The 27,776-nt window shown below is 38.7% G+C and overlaps 1 protein-coding gene across 2 annotated transcripts; it reads right to left on the bottom strand.

Annotated features, from left to right (window-relative positions):
* Positions 1-5,513: 5,513 nt before the first annotated feature.
* Positions 5,514-26,654, bottom strand: LOC128655995 (putative nuclease HARBI1). 2 transcript variants are annotated; one of them, XM_053709623.1, is made up of 4 exons: positions 25,626-26,654; positions 22,801-23,169; positions 13,950-14,002; positions 5,514-10,505 (listed from the first exon to the last, which is right to left on the bottom strand). In XM_053709623.1, the coding sequence occupies exons 1-3, from the start codon at positions 26,599-26,601 to the stop codon at positions 13,974-13,976; spliced, it is 1,374 nt and encodes a 457-aa protein (XP_053565598.1). In that variant the 5' UTR covers positions 26,602-26,654; the 3' UTR covers positions 5,514-10,505; positions 13,950-13,973. The 2 variants fall into 2 exon arrangements, with proteins under 2 accessions (XP_053565598.1, XP_053565600.1); XM_053709625.1 differs by having other exon boundaries at positions 22,976-23,169.
* Positions 26,655-27,776: the final 1,122 nt, after the last annotated feature.

Raw genomic sequence — 27,776 nt, 5'->3', positions numbered from 1 at the left:
ATCTGTGCCAGGGGAGGTTCTTGATATCATTTAGAAATAATTGAAGATTACATTTTTTGAAGGACCTGGTGATTTTAACCTTGGGAGAGGATTTATTAGCCTTTATTTTGCTCACACAGTACACTAAGCAGTGGCCACTGAAACTGTTAGGGAGAACACCTGCCTCGTGGATTCGGTCAGGAGAAGTGAGGAGAATCCAATCGAGCAGGGTGTGGTTATGGCTTTTAATGTTTATGCGAGTTGGGGAGGAGATTAATTGTGTTAGCTGCACAGTCTTAAACAGCGAGCAAGAACTATTATTTTTAGGATTCAGCCAATCAATATTAAAATCTCCAAAGATGGGAGGCGGAGCTAACTGCCAAAGTGACTAGACGCACAGAACAGTAGCTCCCGGCTATAGCATAGATTTTTGGGGTTCCTTTTGACCTGATAGCCCATAAATGGTGGAGAAATACTCTACCCCTAGCTAAAACCCTGTTATACAAGTTGTTGGAAGATTCGGGAGCACTTTCTCAGTTTATTGACTACACAGTGCGGTCTTGCCATGAGGTGGTACGAACATGGAGGATTCTCACATGGATATATTAACCCTCTTTGCAGAATACGAGAAGCCCGCATCCTGTTGCGATTCCGAAGGTCTGTGTGCGGCTAGGTGCTTGTGAGACTCCCTTGCCTACCTTAGTCCCTATCCGGGGAGCTACTGCTGGCTCTTTGGAGGTCTGGGTGACACACGAGCTGAGATGGTATCAAGGGAGAGCCTACATATTCAACTCTAGCTGTTGGCATTAGGACACTTCTCCTTGCATAATAAGATATTTCTGTTCCTGCACTATCGCCCGGAAGAAGATTGTGGGATTCAGTACCTGTCGTCCGCTGTCCGGTCCCTGTTTGGAGGAGTCGTCACCTGGCTGGTCGCACAGATTTGCCTTTATGATCCATCTGCTATCCGTGTCCACCAAATTGCTACCGTCTCCTTAGATGTCAAGACTGGAATAGGGTAGTTGCCTGTAGCCCCTGGTCCCAGAGTGCCAGCATAGATAGACACTGTGGGACTCTCTGACCTATGCAGCACCGGGTATGCAAGGGTTACCATGGGACAAACGTACGAGGGACCTTATTCACTACTGTGCCTCTGAGGGTTCAATGTAAGCACCACACCAGATCATTATATCTGCTCACTAGACCGGAGAATATTTGAATAGGATTCAATATAATTTTTCTACCTTCTCTCTTTCACTAGCTAAAGTGCCCCGTGTATGTATGGCTCTGTAATACTTAACAGTTTTTTTATAGCTCCTATTTATATGCTTATATATGTCAGAATGCTTGTTCTAGTCTATTCTTATTTAGTAGAGGGTGCTACTCTGATTATCTTAGAGATTACTTAATGACTATGTGTTTTCATATGTGGTGATATGTCTATGGGCTGCTGTCTGAACATAACATTTATTGAAACAATATTTAACTCTATTCCCAAGCGGTTGAATCCTATAGCCTATGAAAACTTATATTAACTGGTATGGTATTCTACTTTAGAAGGCCAAAAGCAACCCTATAGTATAACCACCTACACTTGAACATCCATATCATGTGTCTTAGACTCCTAACAACCAAGCATGCCCTAATTACTTATTTATCATCTTCTTGGTTGGCTAGATACCTACTTGATGTATGTAGTTTAGATAATTGGTATAATTAACTGCTCCCCTTCTCATATGAATGCTTGGTAAGCTTTCTGCACCCAGCTTCCCTTGTACTATGGCTTCTAGGCCTTATAAATTGTGAGGCCAGTCTTCAGCATATGTGCGGGTATTGGTCTGTGCCATTCCTTCCCAATACTGTAAATACATTTAACTGTGACTAAAGTAGAAGTGTAGGAACTTATCTATGGGAACTGTTATTATTTATATTATTTGCAAAGTATGATGCTTCTCTTGACTGCTGATATGCTCCTGTCATACAATGGCAACGTTTCAACCCATACCTATAGCAGTAAAATTAGAAGAAATTGCCCCCACTATATTGTCCTTTACCAGATGTTAAGTTAGTATTGCCACTTAGTTTTTTTCTCTTAATCAAGATGCAGTCAAACTGTTCAAATTTCTATAGATAGCCCTATGCAGCGCATTTGTATTTTTTCATCAATGCTAGGGGTGTTTGAATTGTCTGACATGCACACCAATAGTGGAAGGGCACACTATCATTTGCATATTCTCTGCGCCCCCCCCCCCCACCTTTCTTGTGCGGTAAGGGTTGAATATCTTCTCCTCTGCATTTCTCTCTGGCAGAGTTACGTAGCCTCTGCCTAGTCCGAAGAGCCGTGATTACGTTTTCCCCTATATTCATGTAAAAAGGCTCTTCGGGCCTTAATACAAGAAATTTTGGCTGTGTTTACTTTTATGTTTCTATTTTTTTTCTCTATTATTACAGAATGTCCATGGTTATTATCTTACTATATTTACTATGCTATCTGATGACTGTTCTGACGCAACACTTTTATTAGTTAATGCTAACTGACGCTAATTGTAATTGATTTTTGTGTCGTCCTCGAACTTTGAAGAGTGTGATCCCACCAGTGGATCTAGATGTAATTGATGACACAACAAAACCCTATAAACATAAAATTAGGAGCAGAAAAGTTTGGCTTATTAGGCTGACATGTAATGTTTCGTCATACCGAGCTGTCTGTTTTTCTTTTATCAACTTTTGTGATATCTCTTGTATTTTTGTTTAGCCTGTTTGTAACAAGTTTTGTTGCTACCTCAATAAAAAAAAAAAAAAATCTCCAAAGATCATAAATGTCACTTTTTGAGTTTTGAGCTATGGTTTCACTAAGGAGATGTGCTATGTCAGAAAGGGAATGCACAGGGGAGCTAGGTGGGCGGTAGATTCCTGCAACAATTATTGATTTACTGCACAGGATCTCAATTTTGCCAGAAAGGAAATCAAAGGTGGCAGGAGAGCTAGATTTTTGGAAGGGGGTGTACTTTATGGAATTGTCAACATAAATTACAATGCCGCCTCCTCTTTTTGCTCTGTCATTTCAATGGCATGAATACCCATGTATTGCAATGGCAGAGTCAGGTATTTTTGCGGTTAGCCACAATTCAGAGATCACAATGATTTTGGGCTTGTAATGTGAACACCATGCTTGCAGTGCATCGATTTTTGGTAGTAAGCTGTGGATATTACAGTGCACAAAGGAGAGGCCTTTTTCTAGCTGGAAGGCTAGGAATGGAATTTGTTGGGGGACCAGAGTTAGACTCTACATCATTTGCAAGAGCAAGTAACATAAGGAATAGGAATTTTTACATAATTTTTGTTTGGCCATATAGTGAATGGGATACTTTATAATTTTGTGAGGTGGGGGTAGGAGCAGATAAGTTACAGCAACAGAGCAAGCCATATGGCAGTAGTGATGTGAACAAAATTGGAGTGAGAAAAGGGTTATCACGAATAACAGTATGGTCATATTTGGATTCATGTTAGTGGTATGAGGTGTGTAGATGAAAATAAAACATAAATAGTAAAAAAAAGAAATAAAAGTATATAATATGGATGTGTGTTATATAGCTATTTGTAGGGAGAGAAGGTATGTATTCTATAGGGTTAAGTGAATAGAAGGATGTGCTGATCAGTGTTTGCACCTGTCATTTCAGGAGAATGAAAGTTGTGTGGGAGACTATCTATAAATGAGAAAATGAGCTTGGGGTCGGTGGAGTGAGGGCTATTTGTGGACTCAAGTTTGAAAAAACAGAAAGGAAAAAAATAGAAGGGTTAAAAATGAGAGCCAGGACCCTTTTTTTGTTGAAGCAGCATAGACTGAGTATCCTGGGCACAACAGCAACAGGATTGGAGGCATCATGTCCCTTTAACTCTGGTACTGAAAAACACCCAGGAATAGGGTTGCCAGCTGTCCTCCACAAAAATACTGCCCAATCTGTTGATGACTGGGCATGATGGTAAGTAGGGTCACACAATACCCCTCCCCCTAAAGCTCTACCTTGATCCCACCATGCATATTTTTCAAAACTGAACAGTCATTTTGCCCCTTGGCTGCCAATAACATCATTTTACCTCTTTGGATGACAGTATAAAAGGGATAGTAAACACCAAAAATGGTATGGTTTAAAAAGATAGATACTCCCTTTATTAACCATTCCCGTTTTCATAACCAACAGTTATAAAAATATACTTTCTTTCCTATGGCATGGAAAGTCCACGTCATTCCAATTACTAGTGGGATATTCAACTCCTAGCCAGCAGGAGGAGGCAAAGAGCAGCCCAGCAAAGCTGTTAAGTGCAACTTCCCTTACCCCTAATCCCCAGTCATTCTCTTTGCCTCTGTCAATAGAGGATGTGCAAAGACTGTGTCTGAAAATATTTAATCCGTTTATGGGTACTTTTCCCTGGCTGCAAGCAAGGATTGGGGTATAGCTGTGTCCATGTCAATCTCTTTAGCAAGATTAGTGGGGGCTTTTAGCAGTTAGAAGGCGGCGAGGTGGTCTTTGCTTTACTTCTAACACTTTTGCTACCCCTCTATAGATAACCATATTTGGTTACTCTGTTCTTTCTTTTTACTACAGGTCCCTGACAGGGAGAACTACCGGTCACACCTTAGTAGCTGTTGTCTGCCCGGCAGCTGGATCCAGGTAAGTGCTCTTTGCCTTATAGGTACTGAAGGTCAGCATTTTTTAGATTAACCTTCATCTGGATAGATTTTGGTACAATATATTATCCTAATTGTTAAGGATAGTGTTTTTGGGCAGCTTATTTAGCACTATGGTGTTTGAAACAAAAAAGTAAAAGTGAACATATTGTGTTTAAAACTTTTTATCACAGAAGACACTGAAGGGGTTAATGCATTCAGATAAGAGGCGGCCTTCAAGGGCTTAAAAATTAGCATATGAGACTACCTATGTTTAGTTTTGAACTAAGAATACCAAGAGAACAAAGCAAATTTGATGATGAGTAAATTGGAACGTTGTTTAAAATTACATGATCTGAATCGTGAAAGTTTAATTTGGACTTTACTGTCCCTTTAATATAACAGTGCTGTTATGGAAAAACTGGGGAATGGCAAATAAAGGGATTATCCATCACTCCACACAATAACATTTTTGCTGTTTACTGTCCTTTTAATTAAAATCCCTACCCTCCAGCATGCTGCATAGTGATGGATTGGTATGTGTAGGAACTCAGTTATATCTGTTCGTAATCGGCACAGTAATGTAACAGAATAAAATGCAAATTTCACTAACAAATGCAATACAGTGCATCACTAGTAATATAGCTGCTAAACTTTCTGACTGAATAATCTGGATTGAACCTGAATTGAAACATATCTGTGAAACAGAATACTGGTGTTGGATTACACAATGGGAAGTACTGCTGCTGATTTCACTTGCTATCAACAAAGTTGTTGAACAAATTGATGGGCAAAATACTGGAGTATTGGTTGGTTGCACACCGAAAAGCTTGTATTTAAATGAAAAAATAAAAACACAACAAAGTTATTAGTGTTGGCTTTCTATATTTATTAATTAAAGATTTCCATTTTTAATTATCAGGAAACAAATGGACACCATAAAAAGCTTACAGTTATAAGTAGTGTTGAAATAAACACAGTACAGTGACAGTAAGTTACATATGCAAATGGGGATTTACCTGCATACATGTAATAGTTTTCCTGACTTTTTTTCTTTTTTTTTAAAAAAACATACAAACAAAAAGGCCTATGGGATATCCCATTATCTGGATAAAAAAATAAAAAAAATAATAAGAAAACTGTAAAACAGTAAAAAAAAAAATGAACATATAATGTGTTAACGACAGATCACAAGCTTAAGACGACCTGTCAGAGCATTAGACAGCATATGACAGCCAATGACTTCAGTCAACAGCCGAGACCACAGCTGTGATTTCTTACCTAAGACCTCAATTATTCCTTTGGCAAAGTAATATAGATATAACGTTTATCTAATGTGCCATGAGACTTTGAACCAGAACCGTTAGTAAATATTGTATTATGCAGTCCCATGGTAGAGCTAAATGCTCAGATTGCTAATAAAATATGGATTATTTCTTTCATGTAATTGGCAAGAGTCCATGAGCTAGTGACGTATGGGATATACAATCGTACCAGAAGGGGCAAAGTTTCCCAAACCTCAAAATGCCTATAAATACACCCCTCACCACACCCACAATTCAGTTTTACAAACTTTGCCTCCTATGGAGGTGGTGAAGCAAGTTTGTGCTAAGATTCCTACGTTGATATGCGCTTCTCAACATTGTTGAAGCCCAATTCCTCTCAGAGTACAGCGAATGTCAGAGGGACGTGAAGGGAGTATCACTTATTGAATACGATGATTTCCCTAACGGGGGTCTATTTCATAGGTTCTCTGTTATCGGTCGTAGAGATTCATCTCCTACCTCCCTTTTCAGATCGACAATCTACTCTCAATTTACCATTACATCTACTGATAACTGTTTCAGTACTGGTTTGGCTATCTGCTATATGTGGATGGGTGTCTTTTGGCAAGTATGTTTTTTATTACTTAAGACACCTCAGCTATGGTTTGGCACTTTATGCATTTATATAAAGTTCTAAATATATGTATTGTACTTATATTTGCCATGAGTCAGGTTCATGGATTTCCTTCTGCAGACTGTCAGTTTCATATTTGGGGAATATAAACCTTTTTTAAGAAAAAATTTTCTTACCTGGGGTTTAGTCTGTTTTTCAATTGACTACTTCTTGTAAAATTGCGGGCGGTATTAGGCCCGCGGGTGCGCTAAATACTAAACTTTATTGCGTCATTCTTGGTGCAAGAATTTTTTTTGCCGCAAAAAATACGTCTATGACGCAACTTCGTAATTTCCGGCGTCATAGTTGACACCGAAGCCTTACACAGGGTTGCATCATTAATGACGCGAGTGTGTCATTTCCGGTTATTATTGGCGCCAAAAAAGTTTTCAGTTACATTGTGCGTCATACTTGGCACCAAACTTTTTCATTATTTTAATACCCCATTGATGTTTACCTCTTGCCTTTTTCTCTATCAGAGGGCTATGCTATTTGCATTTTTCCCCATTCCTGAAACTGTCATATAAGGAAATTGATAATTTTGCTTTAGATGTTGTTTTTTCTTTTACATTTTGCAAGATGTCTCAATCTGATCCTGCCTCAGAAGTTTCTGCTGGAACATTGCTGCCTGACATCGGTTCTACCAAAGCTAAGTGCATTTGTTGTAAGATTGTGGAAATTATTTTGCCGAATGTCATTTGTAATAGTTGTCATGATAAACTTTTACATGCAGATAGTGTGTCCATCAGTAATAGTACATTGCCAGTTGCAGTTCCTTCAACTTCTAATGTACATGATATACCTATGAATTTTAAAAGAATTTGTTTCTGATTCTATCCAGAAGGCTTTGTCTGCATTTCCACCTTCTAATAAACGTAAAAGGTCTTTTAAAACTTCTCATTCAGTTGATGAAATTTCAAATGACCAACAACATAATAATGTATCCTCTTCTGATGAGGATCTATCTGATACAGAAGATCCTTCATCAGACATTGACACTGACAAATCTACTTATTTATTTAAAATTGAGTATATGCGTTCTTTATTAAAAGAAGTGTTAATTACTTTGGATATTGAGGTAACCATATGATTTCTAAGGAATGGAATAAGCCAGGTACTTCTTTTATTCCTTCTTAAAGGTTTAAAAAATTGTATCCTTTACCAGCAAATTCTATAGAGTTTGGGGAAAAAATCCCCAAAGTTGATGGGGCTATTTCTACTCTTGCTAAACGTACCACTATTCCTATGGAATATAGTACTTCCTTTAAGGATCCTTTAGATAGGAAGCTTGAATCTTATCTAAGGAAGGTCTATTTATATTCAGGTCATCTTCTCTTTGGCTGATGTTGCGGCTGCATCAACTTTCTGGTTGGAGAATTTAGCGCAACAAGAAATGGATTCTGACATTTCTGGTATTTTTCGCTTACTGCAATATGCTAATCATTTTATTTGTGATGCCATTTTTGATATTATCAAAATTGATGTTAGATCCATGTCTTTGGCTATCTCTTCTGCTAGAAGAGTTTCTGAGCTATCTGCTCTTTCTTGTGAGTCTCCTTTTCTGATTTTTCATCAGGATAAGGCAGTTTTACAGAATTCTTTTCAATTTTTACCTAAGGTTGGGAATTCTAACAACATTAGTAGAGAAATTGTTGTCCCTTCCTTGTGTCCTAATACTAAGAATTATTTGGAAAGATACTTACATTCTTTGGATGTGGTAAGAGCTTTGAAATATTATGTGGAAGCTACTAAAGATTTCAGGAAGACTTCCAGTCTATTTGTTTTATTTTTGGTCCTAGGAAAGGTCAGAAGGCTTCTGCTATTTCCTTGGCTTCTTGGTTGAAACTTTTGTTTCATCAAGCTTATTTGGAATCGGGTCAGGCCCCGTCTCAGAGAATTACAGCTCATTCTACTAGATCAGTCTCCACTTCGTGGGCCTTTAAGAATGAAGCTTCAGTTGATCAGATTTGCAAAGCGACAACTTAGTCCTCTTTGCATACATTTACTAAATTCTACTATTTTGATGTATTTGCTTCTTCAGAAGCAGTTTTTGGTAGAAAAGTTCTTCAGGCAGCTGTTTCAGTTTGATTCTTCTGCTTTTGATTTGTTTTTTTCTTTCATTTATGAGAATAAACTTATTTTTTTGGGTTGTTGATTATTTTTTTCAGCGGAAAATGGCTGTTTTTATTTTTATCCCTCCCTCTCTAGTGACTCTTGCGTAGAGTTCCACATCTTGGGTATTGCTATCCCATACATCCCTAGCTCATGGACTCTTGCCAATTACATGAAAGAAAACATAATTTATGTAAGAACTTACCTGATAAATTCATTTCTTTCATATTGGCAAGAGTCCATGAGGCCCAACCTTTTTATGGTGGTTATGATTTTTTGTATAAAGCACAATTATTTCCTAATTTCTTTTGTTGATGCTTTCTACTCCTTTATCACCCCACTGCTTGGCTATTCATTAAACTGAATTGTGGGTGTGGTGAGGGTTGTATTTATAGGCATTTTGAGGTTTGGGAAACTTTGCCCCTCCTGGTAGGATTGTATATCCCATAAGTCACTAGCTCATGGACTCTTGCCAATATGAAAGAAATGAATTTATCAGGTAAGTTCTTACATAAATTATGCTTTTTTAATTCATTAACATAAGGCAAACAACTGTACAAGGGGTTATCAAACCTAAATATGGTAATGTAATACCGAGTAGCTTTGCTACAAAAGTAATGTTCCTAAATATAAAAAGGAAGGGATACATTAAGAATCTAGATCAAAACTGGACAGGCAGAACACGAGAAAAAGATAAAAGGCATCTTTAAAATAAAACACTTTAGAAACAGAGAATGCAAAAGTGATATATGGAGCCGAAATGTGCAACACATTGTGTTAAAACATCATCACTTAATAAGGCAGAGGTAGATCTCTTAGGCAGCTGACCAGCCTTATCTAGGAGCATCAGTCTATGTAGAAGCCATGCTTAATGTGTGCTCTAAAAGAACACTAGGAATGTTAAAGCAACATTAAAAAAGGGACATGGAACACAGACAGCAAAATGAAATGTTTCATTATGTTTAGTAGCGCAAACGTTCAATATTTATTTACTTTGCTTCATTTTCCTGTAATTTAAATCTGAAAGTTGTGGGTTTTCCCGTTCTGAGAATTGGGACTTCACAAGCTTAACCCAGGTACATATATGTTCTTAATTGGCCTCAATAGAGGTGATAAGAAGAGATACTGCTAAACAACATAAATTTTGCTAAAATAAATGTGTGTCTAGTGAATTCTACTCCAGTAAGTACAAACTGGCTCCTCCAGATATGGAAAGAAATGAGGGGGGTTCGGCCGTTGAAAAACAACTGCTGCAAACAAGGTGATAATATATTGAGAAAACTGTCACATTAAGCTAGTAAGATTATTGCAAGTATACTACTATCAGATGTATCTTACCATCAACAGTGATTTCCCTCTGTAAATTGTACTTTTCCCCTCCTCTAGTGAGACTGGAGAGCATCCTACTGAATTCAGAACACTGACCCTGCTACACAGTGTCCACTCGATCAGCGCAGGAGCTGATTTATATCTGTCTCTCATTGTTTGCAGCAGATGGGTTAAAATAAACATACTCAAGTATGTCACTAGACTTTTCTTGGGCAGTATATCAATTCCTAATAAAAATACAGTTTAAAATGCTTATAAAATACTTATTTTGTGAGCAGATACTTTGCACCGTAGAGTTAATTGTAGATATATACTGTGCAGTTTTTAAAACAATTGACTTGAATGTCCTTTTAAGGTCAACTGATTTCCTCAGGCTCACAAAACACAGAACATGAGAGGAAATGGCAGCAGTATATGATTTCACTCGCTGTGAAGAGTTTCAGACCTTGATACATTAATGCTGGTACAGTGCTTGATGCTGGAAAGAGAAAACAAATTAAACATCAGTTTACAATAATTTGAGGGACCACAGAAGAACTTCCCTGAGCCAAAGGCCTCTAGTTATCAAGCCGTCAACCTCAAATGCGCTGGAATTCCGCAGCGTATTTGTGGAGAGGCTGATTCGCCTAAGTTGTCAAGCCCTGCTGCCCGGCAAAAATAGAATATAGTGACGTAAGCTTCGATCCGCAGGACTCAGTCTGACACAGATCGATTCTTACGTCACTCCAGATGTTCCGAACGCAAGTTCGGCACAATCTGACTACTTTTGCTATTTATCAAATGACTAGCAGGTACCGTCGGCACTTTTCCGGCCCAGCGTACCTGGTTTTCAATCCGCCGCCCTGGAGGCGGCGGATCCCATAGGAATCAATGGGAGTCTGACCATAGCGAAAGTTCATGTTCGCTGCTGCCCGACATCCCATTGATTCCTATGGGAGCTGTCTACACCTAACACCCTAACATGTACCCCAAGTCTAAACACCCCTAATCTGCCCCCCTACACCGCCGTCACCTATATTAAACTTATTAACCCCCTAATCCGCCGCTCCCGGACCTCGCCGCGACCTACATAATACCTATTAATCCCTATCCTGCCCCCCTATACCGCCGCCACCTATAATAAATTTATTAACCCCTATCCTGCCAATCCCGTACCCCACCGCAACTAAATAAATTGTTTAACCTCTAAACCGCCGCTCCCGGACCCTGCCGCAACCTATATTAAACTTATTAACCCCTAATCTGCCCCCCCTACACCATCGCCACCTATAATAAATGTATTAACCCCTATCCTGCCCCCCCCTATACCGCCATCTATATTAAACTAATTAACCCCTAAACCTAAGTCTAACCCTAACCCTAACACCCCCCTAACTTAAATATTATTTTAATAAATCTAAATAAAATTACTATTAACTAAATTAATCCTATTTAAAACTAAATACTTACCTATAAAATAAACCCTAATATAGCTACAATATTACTAATAATTATATTGTAGCTATTTTAGGATTTATTTTTATTTTACAGGCAAATTTCAATTTATTTTAACTAGGCACAATAGCTATTAAATAGTTATTAACTATTTAATAGCTACCTAGTTAAAATAAAGACAAATTTACCTGTAAAATAAAAACTAACCTAAGTTACAATTACACCTAACACTACACTAAATAAATTATTCCTATTTAAAAATAAATACTTACCTGTAAATTAAACCCTAAGATTAATAATTACATTGTAGCTACCTTAGGATTTATATTTATTTTACAGGTAAATACAAAATTACCTGTAAAATAAATCCTAACCTAAGTTACAATTAAACCTAGCACTACACTATCATTAAATAAATTAAATTAATTAACTACAAATACATACAAGTAAATAAACTAACTAAAGTACAAAAAATAAAAAAATATTACAAGATTTTTAAGCTAATTACACCTAATCTAAGCCCCCTAATAAAATAAAGCCCCCCAAAATAAAAAATGCCCTACCCTATTCTAAATTACGAAAGTTAACAGCTCCATTACCTTACCAGCCCTTCCCTGCATGACAACATTGTCCATCTGCTGCTTGTTAAATGCGGTCATTTATTTAATTAAAAATATGTTTCAGTGTTTTTCATTATACAAACATTTCACTAAGAGAAAGCAAACTTTCTGACTAAAATATTAGGATGATTCCCAGATTTAAGATATCAAGTCCTGAAGCATGACCGGTAAAAGGGTCAGTAAAAAGCAAAATTAAACTTGATAATTCAGATAGAGAATGTCATTTTAAAACTTTTTAATTTGCTTCAGTCTTTTAGTATCCTTTGTTGAAAAGCATATCTAGTAGGGCTTGGAGCAGCAATGCACCAGCTGCTGATTGGTGGCTGCACATATATGGCTCTTGTCATTGGGTTACCAGATTTGTTTAGCTTGCTCCCATTAGTGTATTGCTGCTCCTTCAACAAAAGATACCAAGTGAATGAAGCAAATTTGATACGTAATAGAAGTATACTGAAAAGTTGTATCTTCTATCTCTATTATGAAAGAACATTTTGGGGTTTCATGTCCCTTTAAGGAAATGTTTCTGTCTCAGCCCCCCCAACTCTCCAGCCACTAAAATCTAACACTTAGTACATTTTCCGTCTATTCCTGAAGAAATTCATTCTCTTATTTTAACCCCTTGCAATATGGTGAAGCTCCGCCTCTTCATACTGGGCACCGCCATCTTGGAGCTTATGCATTCTCTCAGCCTGTAACAGAAGCAGTGCACACTCTCAGATCATTGATGATGTCAGCTTTTTGGTAGCTGTATCATTTGCATTGAAGTTTGTGTGTCTGATACAACACGGGAGCTTTACATTTTTTACCGTTTCAAAGCTACACATAGTATATAAAAAAAAAAAACATTCAGAAATAATATTGAGCAATTCACCCACTGTAAAAATGTACAGCTCCTGCTCTGTATCATGCAACCTATACAGTTGTCAAAAAGCCTGCAACCTTACTGATCTGGCAATGCTGCTTTTGTCACAGGCTGTGAGAACACCTAAGCTCTAAAATGGCGGCTCCCAGTATGAAGAGGCGGAGCTTCACTATCTGGCAACTTTAAGGGGTTAAAATAAGAGATCAGATTTGAAGAGAGCTGAAAAAGCAATAGCGTAGTGAGTAGTAACGATTCTATTGTAGTTGTGCCCAGCAGTTTAATGTCCCTTTAAAACTGCAATAGGTTAGGGTTTAGTGGCACAGGTAACATCATCTGCTTTTTAAAAATTACACTGAAATTAAGCATAAAGTTTAATGTGCGACTTTCAGTCTGATGTAAAAAATAAATGTGCATTAGTCATTTCTTTTTTTTTAAAATAAAGAGATTTAAAAGATAACCGCTTTCACTTCCCATGCCAAAAAGTATTAACCCTTTAAAGTACTTCGCTGGTATTTCAATGGGGATTGCATTACAAATAGCACGGTCTCGCTGCCAGCAGCGAGACTGCGCTATTTCCGATGACCAGAAGGGAGGGTGGATACAATAGCACAGTCCCACCGCTCGCGTGGTGACCCGCACTATTGTTAGCAAGGAAACCCTTAATGACCGACAACATACATTTATTATTATTATTTATTTAAAAGGTAAAACAAATCAAATGAAATTGCTTTAACGTTGAGACCAGCACTAGAAGTCGGCATGCTTATTTACATAGGTGCTAATTAGTAGGTACGCTCTGTGATTGGCACCAAGTATGTGGTGCCAAGATAGTACGCAATACCTTTTTCCTTTTAAAAATAAAGTAGAAGTCATGATTGTATTAAAAGCGAAGTTAGCACTGTATTCATTTTGTTTTCAACAGAATCTGTAACATCATATCACAGTTTTCACCAATCATATTATGCTATTACTGTTATTACCCAACAAGCTGATCCAGCTAACCAACCTGTACATCCCTCGTGCACATTTTTCAGGACGTTACGTCATCATCTGCATCTGCTAAAATAAAAAAGCAGGATTCAGTTAGCGAACAATTGTTTAAGTAAAAATTATGTTTAAACCACTAAAAGCTCAGAAATATAAGCAACCTAAATAAGGGCTGTCTTCTGACCCGTCCTTAAAAGCAAATTAAACTACAATTATAAAAGGTGCGCTAAAAAGCGTTCTGTGCTACTGTAGTTCTCCTAAAAACAGACTAATAATTAGTAAAACAATAATGCGGTCTTCTCATGGAATATATAATTAATATTTGTTTATTATTACACTAACATTATAGTAAAAAAAAAACATAAAAGCCGAGGGCGGAGCTTGCCAGCCTAGGAGATGGCTGCTTTCCTCTAGAGCTCCTCAGCCCTATCTGTATGAGGACGATATAGGCTCATGCCTTAGCCTGTCTAACAGTTGCACTGAGTGGCTAATCCATCTAACTTGAGGTTCTTCACCCCGGAGTAGGCTATTCCACAAATTACAGCACAGGAGCACCTCCCGTAACAGTACCGCATTACCGCGATCACCTCATCACCGGCGGCAAGTCACGAATCAACACCGCAGCACCGGAGCTCCCTGCCTATATTTACTGGCTGACCGGATCAGTTATAGAGCTCCTGGAAGCAGTAGTGAGACGGTGGGCTACAAAATCCGGCCCATAGAAGACAAGGTGAGCTCCGTGGTAGGCCGCAGCCTACCCTAAAGTTTCACACGCAACTTGTAATTCTAACAGAGGCGAGCAGCACTGATATGTGGCACCACAGGGAAAACCTATATCGCCGGTCAGATCCATGATCAGCTACCCTGCAATGAGTCTCCATACACATTTCTGGCCAGTGCTTTTTATTTACAACTACCCCTTATAAAGTAATACCGGAGGCTCTGGACTATTCCCAGCATGCTCATATAATTCAGATCTATGACTCACAATTAGAGGGGCAAACTTTGATTACTCCAAAGAATACTTAAGCTATAACCCATCAAGATAGTGTTGGTAGAGGGCCCTGGGGGTGTCCTTATCTATCTTAACAGGGATCACTCATCATCTAATCTAAACAAGTCCTTAGAGGGGCCACTAAAGTCACAGATCTTGGGGACTCCTCTCACTCCTCATTGGGCAATATCTGGTGACACATCCCTCTCTCAGCTATAACTAAAATGTCGCCAAAAAAAGGTAATAAGCAAAATAAAAGCAGCAAGCAGTTGAAAACTACATCTCACACTGTGAACACTTTTTTTAAGACCCTAGAAGCTAAAACCAATATTGCAGATGATGTAGATCCACCTGATTTACCCTCATGTCAAAGCTCTTCTGAATCTGAAGGAGAACAATCTGCTGAGAATATCACTATACCAAAAGCGCTTTTTAATTCTATCCCTTCAAAAAAAGACTTTTCTTCACTAATAATTCAAGTCAAGCAATGCATAAAAGAAGAAATTTCAGACTTAAAGAAGGATATTTCAGAAATAGGGCAAAGGGTAGATACTCTCGAAAATGCACAAGATGCACAAGCAGAAGCTATATCAGAGCTCCACAATACTATCCAACGTCAGGGCGCTAACATCTCAGAGTTGGAGGACAAATTAGACGATGCTGAAAACCGCAGCAGACGTCATAACATCAGGTTGAGAGGTATACCAGAAACAATTGCTACACCAGACCTCGAACAATACCTCCAAAGTTTTTTCAACGCCCTGAAAAAAGAAGAAATACCGAAAAAAATTGATATTGATAGAGCTCACAGAGCCCTTCGCCCTAAACCACAAATTGATCAACCGCCGAGGGATGTCATAGTTAGAATCACCAATTACCAAGTAAAAGAAGAATTAATGAAACTTGCTAGAGAGCAACAACCCCTCAAACATGAAAATGTGGAGATCCAGATGTATGCTGACCTATCTCAAAGGACACTCTCCAAGCGAAGGGATCTTAAGCCGTTAACAACGCTTCTAAGAAAAAGAAATATCCCATACAGATGGGGCTTCCCCTTTCATCTGATAATACTCTGGAGGGGCAGACGTATGACTTGCTCTTCCATAGACGACATCCCTGCAATCTGCAAAGAACTAGACATCCAACCACCACAGCTGAATGAGTGCCCTTCTTCCCACAACAAGGATCGTTTTGCCACGATGCCCCCACCCCTCCCACAGAGGAAGGAGTGGATCCCAGCCCGTCAAAAAAAGCCGCAGAAATCATCTCAACCCCAGATGTCTCCTAGAGGTGAAGTAGGCTGACATTGACATACAGAGGTTATCCATACCTTTATAAATCACCTTTATATTTCACTGTTCTGGTTATTTAAGACACATAGGGGAGTTTCTATTTGCCCCTGTTGAAGTCTTTCTCAAAATAAATCGGGACTTGATCCCTTGTTTCTAAATTTCCCCCAAATTAAGCTGTTTATCAACCCACTTAGTGTATACTGATACATTTGTTATTTACAAAATGTTGCCTATTTGTTGTTAGCAATAATGTTTAATTGTTCTCATGCAGTTGGGAGACTTTCTCCTCATCATAGGAATGTTTTATGTACTTAATGTACTAACTGAAATTTGTTTCTTCCATTCTTCAATATCTTTCTCTCTTCCCCTAATTCTTTTAACCTTCTTCTTCTCTCTCCTCTCATACTTCAGAACTCTAGCACACGTAAAGTCTATCTCACCAGACAAACTACCATCTCTCAAAATGAATCATCCCTTCTCATACACACAAAATGAGTAATCATACATCACATGATTTAATTGTTTTTACGCAAAACGTTAAAGGATTAAATTGCCCCCAAAAAAGAAGAATGGCCATTAATGACCTTCAGAAAAAAGGAGGACACATACTGATGCTTCAGGAGACACACTTCAAATCTAAAAACATCCCCAAATACTTTTCCCCACAATACCCACATCATTATCATAGCACAAACCCTAGCAAGAAAATCAATGGGGTCAGCATCCTCATCCACAAATCTATCCCATTTACAAAGACAAGATGCATTTCAGACAAAGAAGGTAGATACATATGTCTAAAAGGTTTACTTTATGGAAAACCGATTACTTTAATTAACATCTATGCCCCTAATTCCAAACAAGACAGATTTGTGAACTCCATTTCAGACTTCATCATGAAAGAATCAAAAGGCTCTCTTATAGTAGCGGGGGACCTCAATTTCCCTTTAGATCCCAAGATTGACTGCTCAAACCCAGAGTCTAGAACCAAGACCCCAAACCTTACCAAGATTTGGTGGAAATTTAAATCCCTAGGCCTTCACGATGTGTGGAGATATTTTAACCCCCAAAAACGCGACTACACCTTCTTCTCCCATCCCAAACGCAATTACTCCAGGCTAGATTACATATTAGTCGACCACTTACTATTATCCCACTCCAAACAATCACAGATAAAACACACATCCTGGTCTGATCATTCCCTTGTCTCCTGCCATATTAAATGGCCGTCAGCTCCCATTAGAGCCTTCCAGTGGAAACTGGATGACTCTATCCTACTAGATCCAATTCAGTCCAAGCATTTTACAAATCATATTGTAGAATACTTTGCGCTTAACTCCACACCAGATATGAACATTACATCTCTTTGGGAAGCTCATAAATGTACTATTAGGGGAGAATTTATAAAAGCAAAAGCACAAATCAAAAAGAAAAACAGAATAGAGATTGACCGCCTTTCCTCTGAAATATCTAATCTAGACTATGCACATAAAGTCAACCCCCTAGATAATAAGATCCTAGAGGATCTCAAGGCAAAAAGAGATAATTTAAACTCCATTCTTCACATCAAGGCACAAAGACAATTGTTATTTCTCCAACAAACTTACTATAAGGAGGGTAACAAACCAGGGAAATATCTTGCAAAAGCTCTAAAAAAGCAACAACAGAAAACATATATACACTACATAAAATCATCTAAAGGCAAACACTTAGAAGATTCCTATTCTATAGCGAACGAATTCCAAACATTCTATCATAAACTATACAACCTATTCCCGGACAGAGACATCCAAAAACACCGCCATTTATGCTCTCAATACCTCAAAAATATCCCGATCACACAGTTGACCCAAGAGCAAGGCGAACTATTGGAAAAACCCATTTCCCCCGCGGAAGTAAAAGATGCAATACGGCAACTTAAACAAAATAAAGCCCCAGGCCCAGATGGTTTCACAGGGTTATATTACAAAACATTTGCGAACTTGCTAATCCCCCATCTAACAGACTTATTTAATCACATAAATGACTCGCATCCCTTCCCAGACAATACACTCCAAGCCAATATCTCTGTTATTGCTAAACCCGGCAAAAATACGGACTCTCCAGCCAATTTTAGACCTATTTCCTTACTTAATATTGATTTAAAACTCTACTCTAAGATTCTTGCTTCCCGTCTTAATAGAATCCTGCCGAACATAATCCACCAGGACCAGGTGGGCTTTGTGCCCCGTAGAGAAGCTAAAGACAACACAGTTAAAATTCTCAATCTTCTAGAGTACATTTCGACAAGCAACTCCCCGACTGTTTTCCTATCGACTGACGCCGAAAAGGCATTTGACAGACTCGACTGGACTTATCTACAAGAAACTCTGAGACGATACAACTTCCCAGACCCCTTTATCCAAAAGATAATGGCCCTCTACACTAATCCTACAGCCCAAATCAGAATAAATGGCACGCTATCAAATCCCTTTGAAATTAGAAACGGATCTAGACAGGGTTGTCCACTTTCCCCACTCTTGTTTATTCTAGCTCTGGAACCGCTAGCTACCAAAATAAGATATAATGATCAGATTCATGGGATAGTCGTTGGTGACCACACCCATAAATTAGCCATCTTCGCGGATGACATACTCCTGACTCTCACAAATCCGCTCCCCTCCCTAAGAGCTACTATTTCAGAGCTAGATTTATACGGGACTGTTTCCAACTTCCAGATCAATGTGACAAAATCTGAATATCTTCCTATCAATATATCACATCAATCACTAGACGAATTGAAGTTACACTGCCCCCTCAAACTACAGACAAAATTTTTGAAATACTTAGGTCTCCGCATTACCCCCAATACAGCAGATCTGTGCTTGCAAAATTATGGTACCCTTATCTCTGAGTTTAAAACCCTTACTTCATCTTGGCTACCCAAAAATATATCTTGGCTAGGCAGAATACACGCGGCAAAAATGACTTTGCTGCCAAAAGTCCTTTACACTCTTCAAACTCTCCCTATCCCAGGCATCCAGAAAGACCTAGACACACTGCAAAAAATCATAAACGATTATATCTGGAAACGCAGGCCCCCTAGAATTAATAAAACCACGCTGTATAAACTCCCTAAAGACGGGGGACTGGGAGTCCCCCATCTTCGCTCCTATAAATTAGCTATTTCGTTACAAAGAATCTCCGACTGGTGCAAACTCTGTAGCCCGGACCCCAAACAATGGGTTCAAATAGAAAACACCCTATCCCTGTCTCATAAATTAGACAATATTTGCTGGAACCCTGAATTCTTCAATAAGTATATTATTTCAGCCTCATCTATAACAAATGAGACTTGGTCTGATTGGAGACGAATTAGCAAAACACCGAACAAAGTATCTTCTAGATATTCTCCCCTCACCCCGCTCCTTAACAATCCAGAATTTCCCCCGGGCCTTAACCAGATTCTTCCTTACTCCTTAACTCACACCAATCCCCTTCCTATTCACCTCTTGACAGATAGCACACACAAACTCAAAACTATAAACCAACTAGACTCCTTAAACCATCCATTTCTATCCTCTTGGCTTCGACTACATCAAGTGAGGCATTACATATCAACACACAAATATATAAAAGACCTAACACGGCCTCTAACCCCCTTTGAACAAATATGTCAATCAACAGAAGATACACCAGGAACAATCTCCAAACTTCATAAACTAATTCTGCTTGATACTTTCCCCCTCCTCCCTTCCTACACCAAAAGATGGGACCTTGAGCTTAAGACTAACACTACCCCCAAAACTTGGGCGCGTAGATTCATCACACTAACACATTCTGCTCACTCAGCACAAGCCAAAGAAACCAATATTAAAATTGCGATGAGATGGTACTTAACACCAGCGCGGTTAAAATCCATATACAAAAATGCGTCAAAACTCTGCTGGAGATGCAGTGCACAAGAGGGACACATTACCCACATTTGGTGGGATTGCGAATATATAAAGCCTTTCTGGTCACGAATTTTCAAAAATATGAATAAAATATTAAGCACAAATCTATCACCCTCTCCAGACTTAATCTTATTGTGTCAACCCCCTGACATTACCTGTAAAACAAGAAAACACCTCTATCAATTAATGTTAAACGCTGCAAACCAGTTAATCCCTAAAAAATGGAAATCTGTGGCGACTCCCTCTATCCAAGAGTGGGTAGCACTAGTTCAAAAAAATCTCCTTTTGGAAAGAATATACTACCTCAAATTAGGCCAAATAACCCTTTACCAGGATATGCTCTTTCTATGGGAATCTTTCACACTTGCTGCTAAGTAGATTTTAATCAACATATAACCTCCCCCCTAATGTGTACACAGCGATCCAAATTCGCCCTCCCTTACTGTGATATTTCCGCCTCTACTTAATACAACACGTAATGAACCATGAGCGATCTGCCCCGCAGAAATTTCAATCCCAGCCCAATGGTGATGGTAATTGCATGATATCAGAAGGTATAAAGGAGATAGACTAGGCACCCTACACATAGTCATTATGAGAGCCTACGTCTGTTCTTATACTCTTCTTCTATTCTATCATTCTATACTTTTCGTCCCTTTTCTTTCTCTTTTCCTTTTTCTTTCCTTAATATATGTTAAGTGTCATTTTTTGGGATAAGTCTACCGTATTTAATACATAACTATGGAGCACTTTGTCCTGGGTAATAACTATCAACACCCCCATTGAATGGGGAACCCTTAGTCCTATCTTTGACACAACGGGGCCCATTTATCAAAGGGCTTGCGGACCTGATCCGACACTGCGGATCAGGTCCGCAAGACCTCGCTAAATGCGGAGAGCAATACGCTCTCCACATTTAACATTGCACCAGCAGCTCACAAGAGCTGCTGGTGCAACGCCGCCCCCTGCTGACTCGCGGCCAATCGGCCGCCAGCAGGGAGCTGTCAATCAACCCGATCGTATTCGATCGGGTTGATTTCCGGCGGTTCCTGTCCGCCTGCTCAGAGCAGGCGGACAGGGTTATGAAGCAGCGGTCTTTAGACCGCTGCTTCATAACTTGTGTTTCTGGCGAGTCTGAAGACTCGCCAGAAACACGGCCCTTCAAGCTCCATACGGAGCTTGATAAATGGGCCTGAACAAGTGCGCCTTTTAATATGCTGAACGTTAACTCTTCTTATACCAGGGTGCTCTTTCGCCACAGCACAAGATGTACAACTTTAATGAACATTGGACTTTGGTACAACCCTATATCATGGACAACCCTCATAATAAACGCTATGTTCTTCCTCACCTAGCTCCTACCTTATGGGTAAAAATTCTTAATGTTATGATATGACGGTAAACTGTTATGTTATGTTTTTTATTTGTTCACCTAATGTCTTGAATTGAAAATAAAAAGACAACATAAATAAAAAAAAAACATAAAAGCCAAGTGCTACAAGGATATTGTAACTTCTACTGCTAAGCGATACTTTGTATACACTCGAAGAGGGATCCGCATCTACCTGGATAAATTTCACCGATGATTGGGTGAAAAAGTCACTTGACCGGACCTATAGACAAAATGGTGCCATAACGTGATTGGAGGAGACTGGACAAGTGATTAGAACGAGGCACATAGAAACACAGAGGTTACAAAGGAACTGTACCGAACTCTAGACGGTTTGTGATATCACTTTACCTACAAGTAATACAGTAAACACGTATAACAAATAGGATTGTTAGCAAGCAAATTGTACAAAAACACTCAGGGGCCGATTTAGCAACAGTCGGATAGACATTGCAGAATGCCAACAGCATACGCTGTCGGCATTTAACATTGCACAAGCAGTTCTGGTAAATCGGCCGCTAGCAGGGGGTGTCAATAAACCTGATCGGGTTGATTGCTGTCCGCCGCCTCAGAGGCAGCGGACTATCTCAAGACCGCTGCTTCTAAACTGCCATTTCCGGCGAGCCATTCGGCCCTTGTTAAATCGGCCCCTCTATCTGAATAAATGGACATGAAACCCTAATTTTTTTCTTTCATGATTCAGATAGAGAATATGGGTACAATTTTAAACAACTTTCCAATTTACTTCATTCTCTTGATATCCTTTGTTGAAAAGCATATAGAAAAAGGCTCAGTAGCTGCTGACTGCATATAGATTTCTTGTGTGATTGGCTCATCCATGTACATTGTTATTTCTTCAACAAAGGAAATCTTATGAATGAAGCAAACTATATAACATAAGTAAATTGGAACATTGTTTAAAATTGTATTCTCTATCTGAATCATGAAAGAAAAATTTTAGGTTTTCATGTCCCTTTAAGGACAACACTGGAAGTGACTTTCCACAATTTTTAACATTGCTGGCCAGCGTGTATTTATTATATGTTTTTTACTATAATGTTAGTGTAATAACAAACATATTAATTATTTATATATTCTAATGTTTTACTATTTATTAGAGTCTGTATTTAGGAGTACTACGGAACGCTTTTTAACAAACAATTGTATAATTCATATTTCTAATTTTCTGCTAAATATACAAGGACCTTACAAACACAATTGTTATTAGTTTCCATTATGCCCCTTCAGTTATGTGTACTTACAGCTGAAGTACTTGCTAATCACAAGGTTTCGGGCCTGTGTTCCCCGGTGTGTATCCTCTTCTGCTTCTGTAGCTATAACATCAGATTCCTGTATAGGAAGTTCTACGTCTCCTAACATATTGGCTTGTTGTGCTATGTTGTGCAAGCAACAACACGCAATAACTATTTCACATACTTTTTGGGGTGAATACTGTAAGGCACCTCCTCCACAGTGGTCCAGACAACGGAATCTTGATTTGAGCATACTCAAAGTACACTGAACCGAAAGCCAGGCTCTCTTGTGCGACTCATTATATCTTTGTTCTTCAGGCGTTGATGGTTGTGCTACAGGTGTCATTAGCCAACTGCGGCAGGCATACCTTGAATTACCTTAGAGTAAAAAGGAAGAGAAATGTGATTACATATGTGCATATTAAAAAAAGCCAATAAACTGTTACAGCCAGGTCTACACAATAAAGGAATAGAACAGTAATATTATAGTCGATTTGAGATAGTCTTAAAAAAAAAAACTAAAAAAGGTGCAACCTTTAATATACATAAATTTGATATGCTAGGTTAAAATATCATCAATTAAATACAATTTATTTTGTTCCTTTCAATGTCCCTCCTCTGCCAAGACTTAAGCATATACAGGTGACCCTCGGTTTACAACGGTTCAATTTGCAGAGTTTCAAAATAACAACCTTTTTTTCAGTCATGTGACTGCTATTGAAAAGCATTGAGAAGCAGTGCATTGATTAAAATAGCCAGTAGGTGGAGTTGTCCGCTTGTGTTGCAGCAAAGATATGCAAGCCAAGCAAGCTGAAATTAATCAGTTTAACCAGACCTGAGCTATCGAGCAGCTTGCAAAGGAACAAGATCTTCCTGTCTATAAATCAGTCCAGATTGGAATGCATAGAAAGAACGGTTTGCAGAAAAATGCAAGTAAAGTCTGTGTTGTGTGATTATTTTATTAGGTTTATAATGCTGTTTAGCAAATGTTTTTGTTCATTTAACTTAGTTTAATTATATATTCTGTGTTGAGTGATTATTTTATTAGGTTTATAATGCTGTTTAGCATTTAAAGTCTTCATTTCAAAGCTTTAAAAATAATGTTAGTTGTTACTTATGACAATTTTAAGAGGGGCCTGGAACCTAACTCCCTCACTTCCCATTGACTTACATTATAAATTTGGTTTAAATTTACAACGGTTTCGATTTACAACCATTCCTTCTGGAACCTAACCCCGGCGTAAACTGAGGGCTACCTTGTATACATATAGTAGTAATCATCATGTAAATCATTTTATTAACCATGCAAGCAAAGCGAATGCTGGTGAATACATGTCACTAGCACACATTGGGCATATTCTGATGGTAAAGCATGTGTCCAGATGCTTTACAACCATATGTGCTCATGTCTGACATCTTGTCTCAGAAACACAAAGGTGTGAAAAGAGAGAATTCAAAAGAACAAAAACTCAAAGAGGCAATATATTATTTTTATTATTTTTTTTAAACTGTATTATAAATGTCCTTTTGGGTAGAACACTAAATGAAAATGTATATTACAGTTATGCACTTAAATTATGGAAAGCTTTCAGGAACAAAGCAACCCTGTAAAATGAATTAACAAGCATGTCCTTTAAAGGATCAGTATACTTAGACAGGCACCTGATGGGTTATTGTATTTAAAGATGCTACAGGACACCCTTTTCAATGGGCTGCGCTCCCACCCTTCACTAGGAAGGTGATTTATTCTGCTACCTCTTGTTTACCCTAGCTTTTCTATATCCAGTATTGCAGTATTTCAATTTTCACCACAGGTGGTAAAAGCAGATATATGTAAACCCCCCACAAAAGAAACTGCCACTGATCAAATCAGTAGCGTTATTTACAAATCTGCTCATCGGGTTAACAGCAGTTTCTGCTTGTGATCAGCAGAGTGGTACTACTTATGTGTGTTTAATTACACCTTTGTGGTATAAACAGAGGTGAAGGGTCGCTAGCCTTAAAATGACATGTTCTAACAAATTACAGCATGTAAGTTTTCAACTATAATGGCCCTTTAATAATGTGTTCAACCTAAGGAGAAGTTTTTCAACTCTTTGGTTGTAAAGCAGCATTATTTCTCTTCCACCAATTAATCGATGAAGATGATAAAAGATACAAACTAAGTCATGTTACAATATGGATATTTGTACTTGTTTAAGCCAAAACAATGTCAAGTCCAGATTTAGCAAGTTCCGCCAAATTCCAGGTGCCACAGCTATTTAAAATGCACTGCTAGAATTATTAAGCATACAGTATATCTATATAGAAACTCTCTCTCGGGGGGGGGGGGGGGGGAATGGTTGGCTAGTTCTAAATTTGATGTAAATTTGTTAACCACTGTAATTCTAATTTCTAGTAAAGTTGTTATTTGTTAGGGTCACTCAACATTGTTTTCTAGAGTTCAGTGGCTATTGAGGGAAAAACAGAAATTACTGCAACACATTACAGAAATGTGTTACAACCTTTACTGGCAGCTTAAGAGTTAAAATACCTTTAGACAGTGTGTTAAAATATTTTGGGTATATATTATGTTTTTGTTATGCTTTTATTATTCATCTGTGTAATATCAGTTTATCTAGAAGTGTTATATTATAGACTGTTCTGCAAATCATAAAGGCCATAAAATAATAATAAATAAAATAATAGTCATGGCTCCTTGGGGAATTGGTCAAGCATGCCAATCCAAGCTTCAGCAGACATCTATCAGGCAACACTGTACCTATCTAAGGTTTAACATCAGAGAAACATTCTGTAAATTCTTATATAGAATTGGTACCTTACTTGTCACTTACCCACCAGCCATCCACCACTCAGGGCCTCTGACTCAAAGTCTCTGAATACTGAAGAGTTATGAAGAATATAAGCATCATCTGCGCTGCCAGGCAACCCTGCAAACACATTCTGTATTCTCATATTTGCATCACATACCATCTGAACTTTTATTGAATGAAACTGGCTGTTGTTCTTGTAAAGTACCTCCTCTCCTTGTGGTGGCCTCAAGGCCACATCAAAGCAATCTATAGACCCCATAACTTTGGAAAAGCCTGACTCTAAATAAAACTCTTTCTTCACTTTCTGCCAATCATCTCTTGTTTTAGGGAAACTGATGAATTTCTGGCAGTGTCTCTTCATTGCAGAGAGGAACTGTCCTAGCACCTTGGAGAAGGTGGGTTGTGCCATCCCACTATTAAACCCTTGAGATGACTGGAAGCTGCCGGTGGCAAGGAAGTGTATGCCACTTAACAGCTTCACCATGCCAGGTAAGGCTCGATTGGTATACGCTGCTGGTTCAAGTTCATCCTTTAGGAGCTCATACAGTTCTATGACACTGCCCCGAGGTAAGTGATAACGATCATAAACTTCCTCATCAGACAGCTCCTCCAAAGTTACCCTTTCCCTGTGTAGTCTAGCTCTGCGCACCTTGGCCACAGGTATTGCCCCTTGGGACCATGCATCATCCTCCTCCTCGTCGTCTACCCTCATCTCCTGCACCTCAGCCTCTTCTAGTGCTTTGTTACCCACACTGCACTCCAAATCCTCCTCCCCCTCTCCCTCACCATCCACACTATGGAAACCCTGATCTTCTATCAGCCCCCTGTGGCTATTCACAACACTATGGCTATTTGCAACATGGACTCCACTCATGCCCTCACGCAAGCCCACTCTGTCCTGCCTCTGTCTTCTTCTCGTCCGCCCAGCCCCCATTCTCATTCGTCTCCGCAAGCACCTCCTCAGTAACGCTCGCACAGCTAACAAATCTGCATCCATGCTAGAACCAACGGAAGTGGCTTCTTTACATAGCAGTCATTTTACACACGTTACAAAAGATGAGCTCTGCTGCCATCTCATGGCTATTTGCGTTATGACACTTGTCTATGTTTGTTTTCTTACCCTGCTAATAAAGTTTTTTTTCCAAGCATATGACTTACGATAATTAACTGTATGATCGCCGAAAGCTGTTTCATCTCCCTATCTGAGTAACGTGCACTGCTCACGTGCAGGTGTCTGATGGAATTTGTAATTCGGCAGCGTCACCTAAATATGAGCATTCCGGAAAAACCTAGTCAATGAGAATTCAAATTTTACAGTTACATTATTTGTGAATTTGCTAAAAAAAAAACTAAAACTCGAATGCTTTTGAGCTTGATGAGTGGGGCCACAACGAGAGAAATGTAATGGTGCTAGGGGGATCCTGTGGAGCATCCACCTTATTTGATAAAATCACTACATCGAAGTCAAGTTTGTAGAATAGTTCCAGATGAAAGTTTGACTGAAACTAAAGGAGATGGGGAATAGGGTTTTGGAGCTAGGCTATCCAATGCCTGCAATTAAAGAGATAGATTCAGTTTTATCCACCCAAAGTATACAGTATTAGGTCCTAAGAAGGGGAAAGTTAAGAAAGATTGCAGCCAGATATTAGTTTTTGTTTTTGAATTCAACTCTTAAAGTAATATAATTCAACACATAATTAGGAGACACAGGGGGGTATTATCTACATGTAATCCTTAGATCCCAGATTTTCAGAATTTGCCTATGCCTGCATACAAACGTAACATTAATCTTCAACAACAGTTAATTAGAGCAGATGTGGGTCCTAATAAGAAATGTAAAAATAAGAAAGGTTGTTTCCCATGTCTGGGTTGCTCTTGTTGTGGTAATATAATCAAGGGTTTTGTTTTTTTAATCAACCAAGTACTGGTAAAACGTATTCTATCAGGGTTTTTTTTTACCTGTCAAACCAAGTTTGTTATCTACATAGTTAAATGTCCATGTGGGTGGCGTTATGTGGGTGAGATGACTAAATGTATCCGTGATAGAATTATAGAAAGCAATAGTACAATTAGGACAAAAAAAATCACATAGCACCAGTAGCTCATCGTTTCCTACAAATGGGACATGCTGTTAATCAGCTAAGGTTCCAAATAATAGATTTTGTCCAAAAA

This window comes from Bombina bombina, chromosome 4, assembly GCF_027579735.1.
Source record: "Bombina bombina isolate aBomBom1 chromosome 4, aBomBom1.pri, whole genome shotgun sequence".
NCBI lineage: Eukaryota > Metazoa > Chordata > Amphibia > Anura > Bombinatoridae > Bombina > Bombina bombina.
The sequence above is the reverse complement of the archived record's forward strand: the minus strand, read 5'-3'. Positions and strand labels throughout refer to the sequence as shown.